General features: G+C 51.5%; 1 protein-coding gene across 15 annotated transcripts in view; it reads left to right on the top strand.

Annotated features, from left to right (window-relative positions):
- Positions 1-17,261, top strand: part of LOC144179462 (uncharacterized) — a 91,357-nt gene that overhangs the window by 58,291 nt on the left and 15,805 nt on the right. For 8 of the 15 annotated variants that reach the window (XR_013324237.1, XR_013324240.1, XR_013324238.1 and 5 more), the window contains one exon: positions 251-667. Coding sequence is in view for 10 of the 15 variants with exons in the window: in XM_077707827.1 (XP_077563953.1) it covers positions 251-667 (417 nt within the window). In the remaining 5 variants the exon portion in view is untranslated. The remainder of the gene's footprint in view (positions 1-250; positions 668-17,261) is intronic. The other 7 variants (XR_013324234.1, XM_077707829.1, XM_077707826.1 and 4 more) reach the window with 1 other exon arrangement.

Here is a 17,261-nt window from a genome sequence, read left to right as displayed (position 1 = left end):
CCGAGTATAATGCGTTGCGAAGGGAACGAGGGTCGACAGTGAGGTGGGAGTGTGGGCTGACCAGTTTACACGAATGGCCAGTTCACTGTTGCGGGTGTAGCGGGTGAATTTGCCAGCTGCTGGCTGGTTGCTTGCTAGTTGCGGTGGATGGGGGGGCCTGTTCTGCGTGGACTGTGCTCATTGGCGTGCCCTCAGGTCGAGGAAAAGTCCAGTTGATTTTCTCTTCTATTTCTACTTCCTGCGTCTTTAGCTTTCCTAAATGCCCTGGTGCAGCCGCGCAGAGGAGGACGAGCAGGTGTGCGCGGCCGTGGCCCGCTCGGGCGGCCGGGGGCCGGCCCGCCGCCAGCGCCGCCGCGGGGGCTGGCGGCCCGAGGGCCCCCCGCCGGGCGTGGTGGTGGGCAGCATCGACGCCCAGCAGGCGGAGGGGGGCGTCAGCTTTGGCCAGTGGCTGTCCCTGTGCAGCCGCTACATGCCCCTGCTGGCCCAGGGCCTGCGGGAGCTGCAGCGCACGGCCCCGCTGCCGCCAGCGCACCCCGTGCCCTTCCCGCCACCGGGCTGGCCGCACCTGCCCCCCCCGCCGCTGGCGGCCCCCGCCCTGATCGCCGAGCTGACCGGCAGCGCCCTGCAGGCCAACCACTGTGGGCAGCTGCCGCCGCCGCCACTGCTGGTGAGCCTCCTGCCATTTTTTTGTTTCAGAACCGCGCTATTGCACTTGGGGGTGTAGTGCAGTGTAGACCACTCATAACATATGTCGTGGGAGCCGCAAAAATCCGCACTATAACCAAAACATGCCCCAATCCAACCACATCGCCACCTAACTCTCAAGGGTGTGACGGAAGCCTGTCCGGTCGGGATGCATTTTGATGAAGAAAGACAAGGAGTTGAGTTGGAAGGAAATTAACGTTTCGGCTCCCACACAATAAAATCTTGAAGGGAAAATAATTGCCTTACATACGTTTCACAACGCTGCGCAGGCAACTTGCGTAGATTGGTGGCAGGCTTCCGGAGTTGTGATTCAGCGTGTGTTTCGTCTGTATGAGAAGTGATTCCAGTAACAGGCGTGAGGTAGCATTCCTTTCTTTTGCGAGGACGCGTGCAGCAGACCAGTTGATGGTGTGCGATGCGTGGTATCGCAGTGCTCGGCTCTTGTTGGCTCTTGTTTACATCGTTGCGATGTTGCTGCAGGCGCTTTGCAAGACTCACCAATATACACGTACTGGCAATCTGCACAAGGACACAACTCCGGGATACCTCTCCTTCTGCGACTTGTCCTTCACGTTCACAAGTTCATGCCTTAGTTTGCGAGACGGCACATGCGCAGTTTTTCACGTTGTACGAGCGGAGTGTGCGTGACAGGGCCTCGCTGATGCCGGGCACGTAGGGAATTGCCACGCACTTTTTTCAAGTCCGACGTCGACAACGTGTGCAGGGCGAGTGCTGAACAAAGTTGATGAAGGCCTCAGGATATGAACCGCATGATGAAAGCTCGTAGCGTACTCTCGTATTGTCCACCACCTGGTCTTCCGGCTTGCTGCAGATCCTGTCAGCTCTGCAGAGAACCGCTTCTGTGCTGCCGGATGCACCAAACTAAAGAGCCCGGCATCAGCGAGGCTCTGTCAGGCATACTCCGCTCGTACAACATGAAAACTGCGCATGTGCCGTCTCGCAAACTAAGGCATGAGCTTGTTTATTATTTATTTCACATCAGGCGCTGCTGCTGCAAGCGCAGTCATTAAACGCGAGCACGGCTTTAACTTCCATTGTGTTTGTGTTTTGAGGGACCATGACTGCGTTTTTAACGTCTATGAACAGATGCCTCGGGACAATGTGATAAGAACGCCAGCTGGATTTTTTTTGCACCCCACCTTGCGTTCACAATGCCGAAGACGGCTGCTTATCAGCTCAACATACTAGTGGTGGAAATCACGATCTGCAGATGTTCAGAAAGGGAAAGGGCACAGCACTGTAAAGCGTGAACCTCATGGAGCGATTTATTCTTGCGAAAACGGGCATTGCACGCCGCAGGCACAGATACAACTAGCGTGGTGTCTGCGGCGCGGTAAGAGGCGGCAACGTGGCATCAGCACTGGCCGTGAAATGGTGGTGGCAGCTCCAGCTCGCAGAAATTCGGCACGAGGCGCAAGCGGAGGTGCTCATGCAAGAAAAGAGCCGATAATGTGGGTGAAAGTGGACCATAAAATACCATCCATATTGCTTGTGAAAGCACCCATCAAAAAGTACCGCGGTGGCAAGCCTAAACATCTCTGGCGCGGCCAGCCGGCTGCCCTGAGTGCTTCGGATCTCCCGCCATTAGGTGCGCATCGCCCCATTGGCTCCTCCGACTGCCACGCGAGGAAGCCGTGGAGGGTGCTGAATTGTCGCCATGAGCATGAAAAGAACACACGTGCAGCAACGCCAGCGTACCCGAATCGTGTGTAAAAATGGGCCATGCGGTTCACGCTCAAAACAACTTGCCGCGCGCGGACGGTTAGGGGGGGCCGCTATCTTCCGAGCTGCGTCAAGCGAGGTCAGTTGGGGTTATCGCGCACGCGCGAAGAGTGTCTATTTTTTTTCTTGGCTGTCAAAGTGAGAGAAGAGCACTGTGTCAGGTGGCCGATTTCATCCTTTCTTTTTTCTTTTGCTACCCTAAGCAATACTACCCCAGCTGCGCTGGTCGATCAGCAGACCTGGCGAAAAACCGCACTACAAACAGTATTGTGCTTACACACAACCCTTACACACAACCTGTTTCTTTTATGACCTTCTTGGATTCGGCCCAGCTCGGCCTGTCATCCTGCATCACAGACTGGAAGGGCTCTAAATTTTTTCCCATTTCTTTTCAATTGAACATAGGTGCGTGTCTCGCCTTTTACAACCAGGGCACAGGAAAAACTTTGCGTACGAACTGGAATATTTGCTCTGCACTCAACAGCTCCGAGTTCGTTTTCTGTTGTGGCGGAGGCCCGTTAAAGGGCTTCGCACTCATCTGGGTCTGTAATTTATTTCCCCTTGCTCTTAAAGTACCGAACACGGTTTCTTTTCACGTTCCGCCATCTGAAGAATGCGACCGCCACCACTGTAATTTATTGCGCCATTGTGCTTACCTGTTGAATGCAGAATATACATGCACGCCATCGGGCGTCCATGGTGGCGCGCAAACGTGAGATTACGCACCCAAGGGTGATTTTGTAGGTGGAGCATTACCAAGGCATTGCAGGTGTAAACAAGATGATGACGAAAAAGATATATTTACAATGAGGTCCTTGCTCAAACGAACAACCTTATGTGCAAATTAGTAACCGGCGAAGTTGCCTTCTGCAGAGATCACTTCGGCTATTCTCTGCGGCATCTACTCGTGCAGAGCCCTCAAAGTTTCAGGCTCAGCGCTCAATGCCGCGCAAACGACGGCCGCGGGCTCCGTATTTTGTAGCACCAGTGATAGCAGAACGACAATGATGGATCGAAAGCATATCACCGGTGAGCGAGTCGTCGGAGATGCCCAGTTACAAATAAAGGACAGGCATGCGCAAAGCGTGCCTAGCACGCCAGTTCATTGAGCCCCGACCCGGCGCTCGCTGGCTGCAGATGGCGCAGCAATGCAGTTTTGCGCCGCTCGGCCACGCGCGGCACATCCTGCAAACTTTTGCCGGCGACTGTACACTGTATCAATCTCCAAGTCCAGGTTGCTCCACACAAGCGCTGCACATGCGATGCTTTGCTGACTGGTACGCTAGTAGGAAAATCTAAGGTTACTGAAGATGGGAGAAGAGTCAGCGAAGTCAATGTAGGTACTAAGGAAATAAAATCAACTGAAACTTTTACCGCACAGCGTAAAACTAGGGAGCAGGAAGCACTTTTTGTGCTGGGTGAAGAAACATGGCGGTCAGCAGCGTGACCACACATCTGCGAACGCTTTTCCATCTAAGAAATGCAATTTCTAGACGTGAGATATTGTGGAAATTTGGGGGACACTTACTGCACGAGCGCTATACAACAAATAGTCACCTAAGCTGCTTGAAATGCTAAAACTAAATAAAAGGGTAGACTGGTTATACCTTATCTACCTTATATTTCCCTCGCCGGCAGCGCTGGGCCGTGGCCGAGTGGTTTGGAGCTCTGGGCATGTTATTTTGCAATTTGGAATACCCGAGGATAGATTCTTTTTTTTTTTTGTAAGTTGATTTTTTTGTTTTTTGGCCGATGTTTTCTAAACTGAGTTCACCACTTTTGGGCCTTCACGTTCACTGCTCCACGAACGAGTTTGCAGAACGCGCGCAGACTGACACAACGCGCTAGCGAGTTCTCGTTGGCGTGTTGTTGTTATAAGCACCGACTGCTTCCGGGCAGTGGGCACAGGCAGACCCTTGGCCTGGTGCAAACACACTTTTTACGATACGGGCATGAGTGAGGCAAGCTCCGAATATGCGGGAAAAGCGCATGGCATTTGAGCGTCTGCGGGGACGCGGAGGACGTTCATCCACTGCGTAGGCCTTGGCTATAGTGATTGCTACGATTCCAAGCCGTCCTGGGAGGCTCATCTTAGGCATTTTACAGCCGACAACATGGCAGAAGCGCGGCATGACGATTACTGAGATATCGAGAAGGCCCATCCAACGATAACGTCGGATGTCAAGCATGTCGTTTTATAGAACCGAAACTGCAACTTCTTTGAATGCTGCTAATCTTGTCCAATCATGGTGTGCCTCCTCCCGACGACACAGCCGCAGACCGCACATGGTAGTTTTTCTTCTTTTGGGCTTTACAAAATAATTACCGACTTATCAAACAGGTAAGCGGCGAAAAGTGTGTTAATTTAGGCCAGTCTACGCAGTGCAAGCAAAAACGGGAGCTTGACAAATTTACTTCAGTGTCCCTTTAAGATGGTGAAATGGGGAAGGATTTTTGAATTTGCGAATAGGCCCCCCCCCGATTACACTTTTGCAGAACAGTTTTGAGCGTTTCCCGGGGGTCCCCAGTGGGCGAATGTGCACGTGAAAGCGGGTGCCTCCTGTACGGGGAAGCTGCCCTGTGGGCTCTGTCCTGTGGGCTCTGTCCCTCCTCCAGCCTGGCCTAGCACGGGGTCCCGATAACCGCCCTTGTGAGAAGGGGCCATGCTTGCCCACGTTGAGCTCGCAGGCTGCACGAAAAGGGGACGTGGCGATCTGTTGATGTTTAGCTGCAATAGCATGGCACCTGTGGTTCATTTCACGGCACATGTATAGGGACCGGAACCTGGAGTTTGCCGTGCGACACTAGAGCCACTTTTTTGCCGTAGCAGTGGAAAATGGCAGTTGTGGATGGAAGCTCCCACAACTGATTGGACGTTTCTTTTTAAATGCGAAGGCATTTCTTAGTCGAGCCATGTCAGGCGCCGTGCGGCGTCCACGCGCCCACAGGTGTTATCTCTCCGCTCTCACCCCCTCTCCCATAGCAACAGCTGCGAGCGCGCGCACTCCTCCTCTCCCCTAGCAACCGGAGCAGGTGGTGCGGGCGGATCAGCGGCGAGTGAGTGGAGAGGAGCGCGCTCGGGCGTGTGAGGGCGCTCGCATCGCAGGAGCTCGCCGGAGCTCCCGCGTGTGTGGGAGAGTGTAGGCGAGGGTAGGCGCGGTGCTTCGGTGCTTCTCCTCTCGACGCTCGCCCCACTCTCCCGTTCGCTCGGTCGCAAGTATATATACAGTCGAACCCCGCTACAACGAACGCCGCTTCAACGAAATTTCCGCTTCAACGAAATATTTCCAATTCCCCGTCAGCCAGCCATAGAAGTCCATGCAACAAAGTCCTCGCCACAACAAACCATTTGTCAGGCTTGCTTTCGCTTCAACGAAATTTTCGATGATTTGGGCTGGGTTTGAACAATTATTTTACAATAAAATAAGCATAGCGCCAGCTATCTGTAACTTTTTATACATTCAGGACACTTAGTTTCACCGAAAACATGCGCGGTGCGGCCACACTGCCACAAAAAAAAAAAAAAAAAAAAAAAAAACCTCATAGGCGCACGCCATTGCTTGATGGTGATAACGATGTGGCTGGCCGTCTTTACACGAGGCGCAGGCCCGCTTCGCCAAGGCGGAGCCAGAGCTACAGCCAATCCGTATCCAGTTGAAATCGCACAAATGTGCTCCGCTGCTGGCGCGGCGCCGCCATGTATGCGTTGTGAGCAGCTGTCCTTGCCGTTTTCCTTCTACCATTCTTAATAGCCAAGAGCAAAAATCATGTTTGCGTGTTTGATCTTGAAGCCAAGTCATCCTATCTTAGTCATGAGCGCGCAGTTGTGTTAAATGCAAGCGCGCGCGTCTAACCTGCCAAGGTCAGTAGCTGCCGCGCCGTGTCAGATGATAAGATAACGGCACTGCTCCTGCTACAAGTGAGAGGGGGGCTTCCCACTGCCTAGCAGCTATCTGCAAGTAATCAGCTCGGTGGACACGCCTTGTTGTACAGCAATACGTTTTGCGCCTGCATTTCTTCACCCCACTCCGCAACCAACGCGTTCTTCGCGTGCAGTGAAAGAACAGATAACCATTGGTATGTTTGTTATCCGAATAAACATGACGTTATTGCGCGTCACTCCTTTTTCTAAACATTGTATTATGCTGCCAATGATGCGGAAGTATACGGGGCTATTTTTCTGGCCTTTCCGTGGTGTGTTGCGGCAGATTTCGCCTCAACGAATTTTCGCTTCAACGAAATTTTTCGCACGTCCCGTCAATTTCGTTGTAGCGGGATTCGACTGTAAATGCAATGTCTGCCGGCAACGGTACCTCGAGCGAGAAGTGTAATACAATCCAGTTCGAGCATTACACCTCTCGCTGGAGGTGACGTCACTGTAGAATGGTTACGCTACAAATCACCGTCTCCTCATTAATTATAAATTCCGCGCACTCTCACGCAAAAGAAATGCATTCGCATTTCCTCACAATTCCCTTCGGGGAGGTGGGGTGAATTTTTGCGCGAGCGATCGCCCGGAGTTTTTCCCGCGGCAGTAGGGCCCGAAAGCTGGACTGCTGCTGCTGATGATGATGAAAATGATGATTAGAGGCGCCGTTCAACAGCGCCACCCGTGGAAGAAAATCGCAAAAATGGGCAGGACTTGCCGTGCATTTGCATATAGAGCACGCGTGTTTCCGTCTTGTTTAAAAGTGCAACCACTCGTTACCGGATGATGGTAGTCATATCACACACACATCTTTTGTTTGTGAGAGAATAGGTTCATGCGAGGTGTGTTTAGTTTAATTCCGTAATTTATGTTAATTAATTGATTATTGATTAGTCATAGATTGGGTTAAAAGTGAAAGTAATGCTACTAGGGCTTGTGAGGTATCAAATTAAAGGTCTCGATGAGGGGAACCACGCGGGACAAATTAAAGATAGCTTTCTGGTTATAGTCATGAGATAGTCACGTGAGTCAGGTTGGGTCAAAAGTCAGAATGGTGCCACTAGGGCTTGTGAGATATCATATTAAAGGTCTCGATGACTGGAATCTCGTAGGACAAATTAAAAAATCGTTTCCTGGAATAAAATGATTCGAAATCTATACAACGCATCTATCAAGGCACTAACCAAATTTATGAACAATCGTTTGGAGACTAGCCGCATACCACACCAATGGAAAACGGCTAAAATAGTCATGATACCGAAGCCTGGGAAAAAGCTACACCTTGAAAATGTCAGACCTATATCTATAACTTCGTGTTTGGGTAAGCTTCTTGAGCATGTGGTGTTAGACAGAATAAGTGTCCACATGAAGGAAAATGACCTGTACCCTCACACCATGGTAGGTTTCCGTGCGAGATTATTGACCCAGGACGTCATGTTACGCATTAAACATCAAATACCGTATTTACCCGATTCTAACGCGCACTTTTTTTCCGAGAAAATAGGCCGAAAAATCGCATGCACGTTAGAATCGGATACAAAACCGAAACTGCCGAAACAGTGGAAATTTCGTCCGACCCATCGCCATCGCCATCTCAAGATGGCGCCAAAGCTTTTAGCAAAGATTTTTCGGACGCAGCAAGCCTAGGCGCCTAGGCCTTTCTATCGGCGTTCACACAAATCGTCAAATCGTTTCACTTGCGCGCTTGATAACAGCAATGGCAGCAGCAGCTCTCACGCGTTCAAAACGAACGGTCGGCTGAAGCGTGCACCTCTGGAGAAGCTCTCGGGATGGGCGTGCGAGGCGTGGGCCACGATCCCATCAACCATATGGTTGAACGTTCGTTCGTAAGTGTGGCATCGCGAACGCGCTTAAAGGCACCGAGGCCGAGATGTTGTGGTCAGCGGACAGCAACGAGGAGTGAGATGAGTGAGATTACTTCGGGAAATAAATCGTCCGTTTCTCTCACATTCGTTTGTCGGGGTCACAAAGTCCCGTGCGCGTTACAATCGGAGGTGCAAGTTTTTTCGGTTTTTTTGCCAGGAAAATCGGGTGCGCGTTAGAATCGGGGGCGCGTTAGAATCGCGTAAATACGGTAATCGACGGCAAAGGCTGCTCCCCGCTTGACACCAGGGCGATTTTTGGTCTTGATCTCACCAAGGCGTTTGACAACGTCCATCACGAGGCGATTCTCGAGGGCCTCGAGAGACTGGGGACCAGAAAACGAGTTTACAATTAGATTAGAAATTTTCTTTCTGACAGAACGGCATCCCTAGTGATTAGAAACATCGAATCGAGCCAATTTGAAATGAGAAGTCGTGGGACGCCACAAGGCTCGGTACTTTCACCGTTTCTATTTAACGCCGCCATGGTGGGACTACCCGATAAACTAAATGACATAGCCACTCTTAATCACAGCCTCTACGCTGACGATGTGACCCTCTGGGTCGCCGGCGGCAGCGAAGGACGCGCAAGGCACGTTACAGAGCCAAATAGACGCAATCATCGTCTATGTCCGCCCTCGAGGCCTCCAGTGCTCCCGAAAAAATCCGAACTCTTGATATACAGACCGACTAGCAGAGGACGCAAACGGGACCCTGCTACACCTAACATCGAGCTCTACGCGGGCAGCCAACTCATTCCTACAGTGGCCCTTATCCGAGACCTTTGCCTTAAAATTCAACATAATGGCCACAATAATGAAAGCATTAAACAGTTAGAAAAAAGCACGCAACTAACTATGCAATTGATTGCACGGGTGCTCAGTGTAGAGGCTTTATCGAGCAGCTGCAAGGCATGCAAGCTGAAGCGCAAACTATGCCCCACAAGTGCTAAATTTGAAGAGTGGAAAGCAAAACACACAAACTATAATGCCAGCCACACAGGCAATGCTGGATGTTGAGAAATAAAGAAGCTCAGGCAGGGGGCGACAGTAGGGGAAGAGGAAGAGGAAGAGGAGGATCGGGGCGCTCGCTGCCTGGGTAATCGACTCAATCACCACATCGGAAGCCAGACGCTGGTCCTCTTTCGTTACACATTTTCTGGTGCCGTGAAACCCGGGAACCGGCGCACGAGCGAATCTACGTTCGACGGCGCAGCGGCTCCGAGGCACGCGAGGCTTGGATACCTTCGTACTGCTTTATCCTGGAAGCCTTGCCCTCGGCCGCCGCCCCTTCCGGCTCGTGCCCAAGCCCGCCTTTGTCCCTTTGGTATTCGCAACGCCAGCGTTTTGCTTCATCGACTGGCGCCATGGACGCTCTTCGTATTCGCCTAGATGTCCTGCGAGCAACCGTGTCCGGGACCATGACAGTCCTCGACGCCTTGCTGCGGAGCCATGCAGCAACGGCCCTTGATCGACAGAATGTCCTCGACCTTATCTTGCATGACCAGGTGAGCCTGCACAAACTCGACGCTCAAGTTCAGGAGAACCTGAAGGATGAAGAATTTGATGCCGACATTTTGGAAGCGATCGATTACGACGAGCGTATCTGCGCCCTGCAAACGCGCGTACGCTTCTCCGCGAGCCAAGACTCTTCCGAAATCCCCGTTCTTCAACCTCAGGCGGCCCTGTTTACCACCCACATCGCAACTTCGAATATTTGCTCGCTTCCCGAGGAGGCCTGGCGGACAGTGGTCCTGGATGACGTGCCGCCCGTCCAGGAAATAACTGGTGCGGCAGTAGAAGAACAGAACAACGACGACGGAGGCGCTGCAGCCTTTCAGAACGCCAAGCAAGACCCCGATGGGCTCAGCCTGGGAGAGTAGCTCCAGCGACCGCCCAACCCTGGTGTTGCCGAGATTTCCGAGTTGGAGAAATCTGAGGGAGCCTGCCGAGACCTCGCCGTCGCTGACACGACCATCGTTTCCGAGACATCTGACCGGCCTTGCCGCAGCGCTGGCATCACAGACGCAATTCTCACTTCGGAGACGTCACTACAGCCCTTCCGCATCCACCTGCTCCCACCTCCACCTGCTGCCAGCAGCTTTCGTGAGCCTTTGCAGTGTATTGGTGAGTTGGTGAGACACAGCTTTGCCTCCTCCCCCCCCCCCCCCCCCCTTGTTTTTTTGAGCGAGAAGGGTAGCAACGGCTTACTGGCACTGGCTGTATCTTGTTTCTGCCGACGTGAGAGACCTTGAAGCGAAGGCAACTGCTCGACGCTCTCCGGATGGTTGCTCTTGCAGAAGCACGGCCCCCAGGCCAAAGGAGCTTGCGTCTGCTGAAAAAGTTGTCTTGTACTGGGTGTTGTAAGTTGCAACGCACCGTTCGGAGCACAGCAGTTCTTGTAGCTTCCCAAAAGCCGACTGCTGCGACGGGCCCCACGTCCATTCAGAGTTCTTCTGAAGCAGGGCGCGAATAGGTGCGGTGACGTCAGAAACATTCGGCAAGAAACGTCCCACATGATTCACGAGTCCCAGTAGACGGCGAACGCCAGAGAGGTTTTCGGGAGCAGGCAGGCGCTTGATGGCTGCCACCTTGTCAGGGTCGGGTGAAATACCGTGGGCACTCACTACGACTCCTAGGAACTTGACACTGTTGGTGCCGAAGGAACATTTGTCTCGGTTGAGCGTGATGCTTGCCTTGGAGAGCCGTGCGAGGACCTGCTGGAGGCGCTGGTCATGCTCTTTACGACTCTTGCCAAAGACAAGGATGTCATCAATCATGTTCACTACGCCGTTCTGGCCTTCTAGTATCCGGGACATTTGCTTCTGGAAATACTCGGTTGCCGATGTAATGCCGAATGGCAGCTGCAGAAAGCAATAGCGACCAAACGGGGTAATGAACGTTGTGTACAGCTGTGACCGTGGAGACAGCATGACTTGATGAAAACTTGACTTAGCATCCAGCTTAGAAAAAAACTTGGCATCTCCAAGCAAGCCTAGGCATTGTTCCACCGTCGGTAGCATGTGGCGTTCGTCGGCGTTCGTGAAGAACAGCTTTGTTAAGCTGAGAGAGATCTACGCAGATCCTGTAATCACCATCACCTTTTGGCACAGCTACCAGTCCAGCGCACCACTCTGTCGGAGTGTCGACGCGGCGGATCACTCCTTCCGATTCCATCTTGTCCAGTTTTTTCTGGATGAGCTCATGGAGAAGACGTCTCGGAGCACTTAGTGAGAAGGGCGTCGCCCCGGGTTTCAAATGGATTGTGTAGGCGTCAGGCAATGTCCCCAGCCCCTTGAAAAGGCCAGGGTCTAAGAGCAGCTCTCCGGACGACTCCTGTGAGCCTGAGACATGGTCAAAGAACTTGCATACCCCCCAGGGCCTGAATCGCAGGGAAGCCTAACAAGGGAACTGTTTTGGATTCCAGAACATACAGTTTCTGCTCCACGGACTTGCCTTTCCACGAGAGTGTGGCTTGGTATGTACCCCGGACAGGCAACGTGTGATTACCGGGACCTTTGAGCTCGCCTTCGGGAACTTGAAGTTTTGGCGGAACTCTGGAAAATGAGCTTGGTACGACCGAAACTTCGGCTCCCGAGTCTACCTTGGACGACAGTGGGGAGCCATTCACGAGTACTTCGATGAACTTGGCGTTGGGGCGGTTCTCTGCCACTGCATGAAGCTCAACGGGGCTTGCTGAAGACCGAGTGCGCTTGGAGTTGCATCTTCTTTTCTTAGAGTTGCGCTTGGAGTTGCATCTTCTTTCCGAGTCGGCCGAGTCGCGTGCCCGGCGCTCGTTTTCTGCGTCTTCATGTTGACGGATGTGCGTAAGTGCCTCTTGCAAGGTGAGCTTCGGACTTCGGCACAGTTTATCCGAGAGGTTACGGTCGAGCAAACCGACAACGAAGCGGTCGCGGATGAGCCTTTCCTCAACTTCCTGCGACGCGTAGTTGCAGCGTTTTACCATTGAGTGGAGAGCCGTGTAGAAGGCATCGGCAGTTTCGCCCGGCTCTTGAGCACGGCGGTGAAAGCGGGCCGTTTCGTACAGCTCATTGGGCGGATGAATGAAATGGTCGGTAAACGTTTTTTTTGACGGCGGCCACTTCTTTGAGCTCAGAGTCTCCCAGCGGCGTGGTTGCGAGTACGACGCGGGCTTGCGGACCCACACAGTAGAGCATAGAACGCACCTGAACCTCCGACGGTGCTGTGTAGTGGCCCGTGGCGAAAGTGTAATCCTCATACTGGAGCAGCCACGTAGTGCAAGAGCCGGGGTTGTTGAAGTTGAAGGGCGGTGGTGGGCGTAGCTGAGTCAGCTGTGGCACGGTGGCGGCGGCGATGGCAGGGGTAGTCATGGCGGGGCGGCGGCGGTTGTCTCGTGACGGGCGTGCGGGGTTGAACTGGTTGAACTACGGACGAGCGTTGAACCGAAGAACTAAAGCCACTTGTGACACCATGTTGAGGGTGGCCGAGCGGGTATGCCGAGGGACCGCCCCGGCAGAGCACACAGCCCTAAGAGACACACACACACTCGATGCTTCCAGCAGGGGAGCTTGCTTTATTAGCGAACCTAGAGTACTAGTTTTGTACGCTGATGATGATGGTCGCTGTGGCGCCATTTAGTCGAGACCCGACACACTACACTCCGGACCACAAAGGGGTCATCCACTGTCGGTAGGGTTAGCTTCCCTGGCAGGAGTGTAGCCACTGTTTTCTGCCAACTTCCCCGCTCTGAAGTTATTACGTGCAGTTAGAAGTTAGCGCTTGTGCTCGTTGCCTCCCTCTGTCCTTGTCCACGTTCTTTTTTTGCGCTACACGAAGTGGTGCATTTCAACTGAGCACTGGCAGCGCCGCCCACATGAAAAGTACAAATAACGAAACGAAAAGAAAGAGAGGAGTGTGCACGCGCACACGTGCATTGCCTCCTCGGTGCAATAATCTGTGTGTGAGCGAAGGCGCGATCGCACCACCAACCAGTGGAGAAACTTCTGTGGGGCCCCCGGCCCCCACGAGAGCATTGCATGATGGCGCGATGCCCCGACGGGGCCGGCAACACTTTGGTGGCTTTGATTTGTTGAGCTTTAGATGCAGGTCAGGGCCTAACTGACATAACCCAGCAGTTGGCAAACAGCCTATAGGAACGGCTTTCACGGTGCTTGTAGAAGTGTCAACTCCACTATGCCTTGTCGGTGCCAGGGAGGGATTTGGTGTCTGTTGTGGGCCACCCAGGATATCCGGCTTCGACAGCCCGAGGCATGTACAGTCGAACCCCGCAATAACAAAATCGCTGCTCTTGCAGGATTTTCATTGCTGCGTGAATGAAGCATAAATTGCAGGAAAATCAGGCACAAACCTTTTTCGCAAGTCAATTATATTACCTTGCGAGCCTTACCTCTTCACAGCTCAGCTCTCGCACTACACGAAGTGGTTCATTGCTAGTTGTCGTGAACGACTGAATCGTGCCAAAGGCGTCCAAAACATCCCTCAGGTCCGCCTTCTCTGCGCGTCCTGGGCAGCGAGCGTGCTCGAGCATGGAAGCAGCAAAGTCCAGCTTCTTCTGTTGTCGAACTCTGCCAGGCAGTGGCAACCCGTTGTGCCAGTGCTGTTCACAAAACTGCTTTGTTGACGTCGTCACTGTTTTGTTTTTTGCACGTGCGCCATTTTCCGAAGTGGTAGAGCGGGCTCCATGCTTTAGCTTCAAGCTTGTTGGCGCCATCCTTCCTTTGCCCACTTGGGCTGCCTTAGCGATAAAAGCTTCCGCCCTCGTGCTGGCACCTAATCAAGAGCACCTAATCAAGAGCAGACGTGCCGGTCACCACATGCGGGCTGTTCAGCGGTCGCCGGCCGGCGTAGCCCAAGCCAAAGCTGTGCCGTGAGTCACCACCCTGACTAAAATACCGTATTTGCACGACTGTAATGCGCCCCCAATGGTAACGCGCAGGCAAGTTTACTCGTGAAAATCGGAAAAATATTTAAAAAATAAATATTTGCAACAGCCGACTAAGTTATGCCCAGTGAGGAATGCGTACTCGCGTGATTTGACGGTTTGTCTTGGATTTGATTGAGTTGGATTTTGGGAGGAGTTACTGTCTATGGTGATGCCACTGGACGCTTTGAAGCCAATTTAAGTTTTGCGCCCGATTGCAACGCGCACACAAATTTGACAGCTATTAATATAGAAAAAAGGTGCGCGTTAGAATCGTGCAAATACGCCAGTGTCGCCCCCTGGTGCTGTCACTGTGATGCTGCCTCCACGGCCACATGCCGTGTGGTCTCTTTTGCGAACAAATATGGCATTGGCCTTGAAAGCATGCCATGGTAGAAGTTTACGCAATTTGAGTCTGCAAAAAACGCAATTGAGCACTTTTTGGACACTGTTTGCCTCAGATGGGTAGATAAAATGCCGACCGGACTTCCAGTGAATTTCGCTAATGTGCGATTGCTGTCCAGATACCTTTCGTTGCCAAGAGATGTGAAATACATGATCTTCTATGGACGTTCACCGGGGACCGGAAAATATGTTAATGCCGCGGGAATTTTGTACTCGTGGCATTTTGCTATTGTGGGGTTTGACTGTACAGTCAAATCCCGCTACAACGAAATTGAGGGTGTTCGCAAAGATTTTGTTTAAGCGGAAATTTGTTTAGGTGAAATCTGCCCCAACACACCACGGAAGGGCAAGAAAAATTATCTGCATCATTGACCGCCTAATGCGATGTTTGGAAAAAGGATTTGCATTGTGTCTATTCGGGTAACAAGTGTACGAATGGTTATCTGGTTTTGGTGAGCTGTTATCGCAGAGGTGTGGTGTGGGGGAAGTGCAGTCACAAGCGGGTGCACTCTTCCAGGAACTGAGACACCATGGCAGATCGGCTTGAAGTTTGGTAACTGGGTAGTAGCGCGAAATATGAATTGTAAGAACGAAACCGAAACTGTAGGAAACTGGGTGAAAATGCCACTTGTTACGCATGCGAGGGCCCTTCAGAAATAAGCTTTCGCTGAGTAAAGCTACCTTTTCTCCGAACCAGAGATCACTAGTGAATAGCTGGTGCCATTACAAAGCTGGCCACATAATTTGGTATTCGACTTGCCAGGAGCCGTTTGATAAAGAGGTTTTATGGTGATGCAGGGGTGAGACAGCTGCGCATATTGTGCACTTTTGATACAAATGTGCTTTCTTGCGCCAGGCTGCTCCAAAAGCTTGAAAATTGCAAAAATTGCGCCAGACTGCTCCAAAACAGTCTTCAAGAGAGCCATGGATTTTAATGCTCCCACCAGTTTCAGTGGGGGAAAATGCTTACTGACGGCACAATTTTCCAGCACCCCCAAGGTGCTCCTGTATTGGTTGACCATTCAATAAAAAAAAACCCGCATAAAATTGTCTCCAAGATATTTTTTTCGAAGGTCACCATGTCAGGTTGCACATGTTATATTGTGAGTTTTTTTAAGCTTTCCCATGGAAACCATTGCAAAGACCTGTAGAAAAAATACGTATGTGTACTCAGGCGACAAACTACTGGTGAAAATTGATGAAAAGACGGCAATTTTCTAGCGCCCTATCTCCGGAACGACATTACTGGGCCCCGCCATCTTGGTGTGGTGAATATTGGAAAACATGGCCGTCGGGCGAAGCAGTTGCTCGTGGTTCAGGCAGAGTGCTCTTCACCGATGTCTTCTGTGGTTTTGGTTATGGGGGTGGCTGGATTTACATTTAGTCGTTTGATCTGTTTAGGAAAGTTGCGTGACTCGAAGAACGGGAGTTCATCAAAAACAACGTGGGGCTCGTGAATTCGCCCTGTTTCGGCCTCGAGTGCGAGGCATGGTGCATGCTTGAAGTGAAATTTTGGACTCATTTGGTGTTATAATAAAACGCTGAGTTATTGCAGCATTTGACAGCGAGCTTGCGAGTGGTGGAAATGGGATGATCGACACTGCAGAAGTGGCGGCGCAGGCTATATCGCCGCAAAATGTTCAAGCAGTGGCTGATAGCGGGGTGGGCTATTATTGCACGCTAGTAATAATGGTTTATCTGTCTGAAGTGAAATTTAATGCCAAGAGGAAGGTGGCTAAACATACCAACGTTATTCAAATTGCAATTGTAGTGAACGTGCACCTTGGGGATTGAAATGGGAGGGCTGGTGGGGGGTAGAGATTGTCACCTTGCTCTGCGCAACTTTTGTCATGCCTCTACAATTGTGTGTAAAGCCGAGTCTGAGATTACAAAAATAATAATGTCAGCATTCACATCATAATGAAAAGGCCTTACGATTGCTTGGTTTTTCGATTCGATGTTTTCAACGGCACTCCTTGCTATCTTTGCATAGAGCCTAAGAATTTATGAATGGCTTGTAAAAACGGTAGTGCAGTTCGTGCCTTGTGATACTCTAGTAGACAAAACTTCATTGAAAGGCTGTTTCAGTGTTATGTACGTTCAAAACCCATTAAAAAGTGCCTTCCCCCCGAGTTGCAAAAAATTTGATATTTAGGCTCCTGAAGTGACATAATAAATGTCACCATTCTGCTCCAAATCAAGGTTCTTCTGCTCCAAAATCGGGATTTCGCTGCTCCAAAAACTGCTCCCAAATCTGATTCAGCTGTCTCACCTCTGGTGATGCAGCACAGCCACGAGTGGCATGCATTTTTGTCAAGTGCAGCAGCCAAGCTCTGTTTTGCGGAAACTCCCGCACTTGAGCTGGCAAAAAACGGCATCAAAAATGTGTGTCGCTGGAGCGGGAAAATTTCAGCTGAATCTAAATGTGCAGTGAATCGACTAAGCACTGGGGCACATTAGATCTATGAGGAGTGACAACTTGTAGAAATTGGCAATTTAATGCATTGATCACCGGTAATCGATTTGAATAGGCGTGGCAATGAAAGAGTTAAATTTAGTGCAATGCTTCGGTAGTTTACATGAGCTTGAGCTTTCATGCACAGGGGTGTATAATAGGCAGGGAAAGTGTTAAAATATGGTGTGCAGATTGCACCCATTCTGAATCATTCATGTTC

Source organism: Haemaphysalis longicornis, unplaced genomic scaffold (genome assembly GCF_048455015.1).
Source record: "Haemaphysalis longicornis isolate Haplotype H1 unplaced genomic scaffold, Haemaphysalis longicornis Haplotype H1 scaffold_4, whole genome shotgun sequence".
In the NCBI taxonomy this organism is placed as follows: Eukaryota; Metazoa; Arthropoda; class Arachnida; order Ixodida; family Ixodidae; genus Haemaphysalis; species Haemaphysalis longicornis.
The sequence above is the reverse complement of the archived record's forward strand: the minus strand, read 5'-3'. Positions and strand labels throughout refer to the sequence as shown.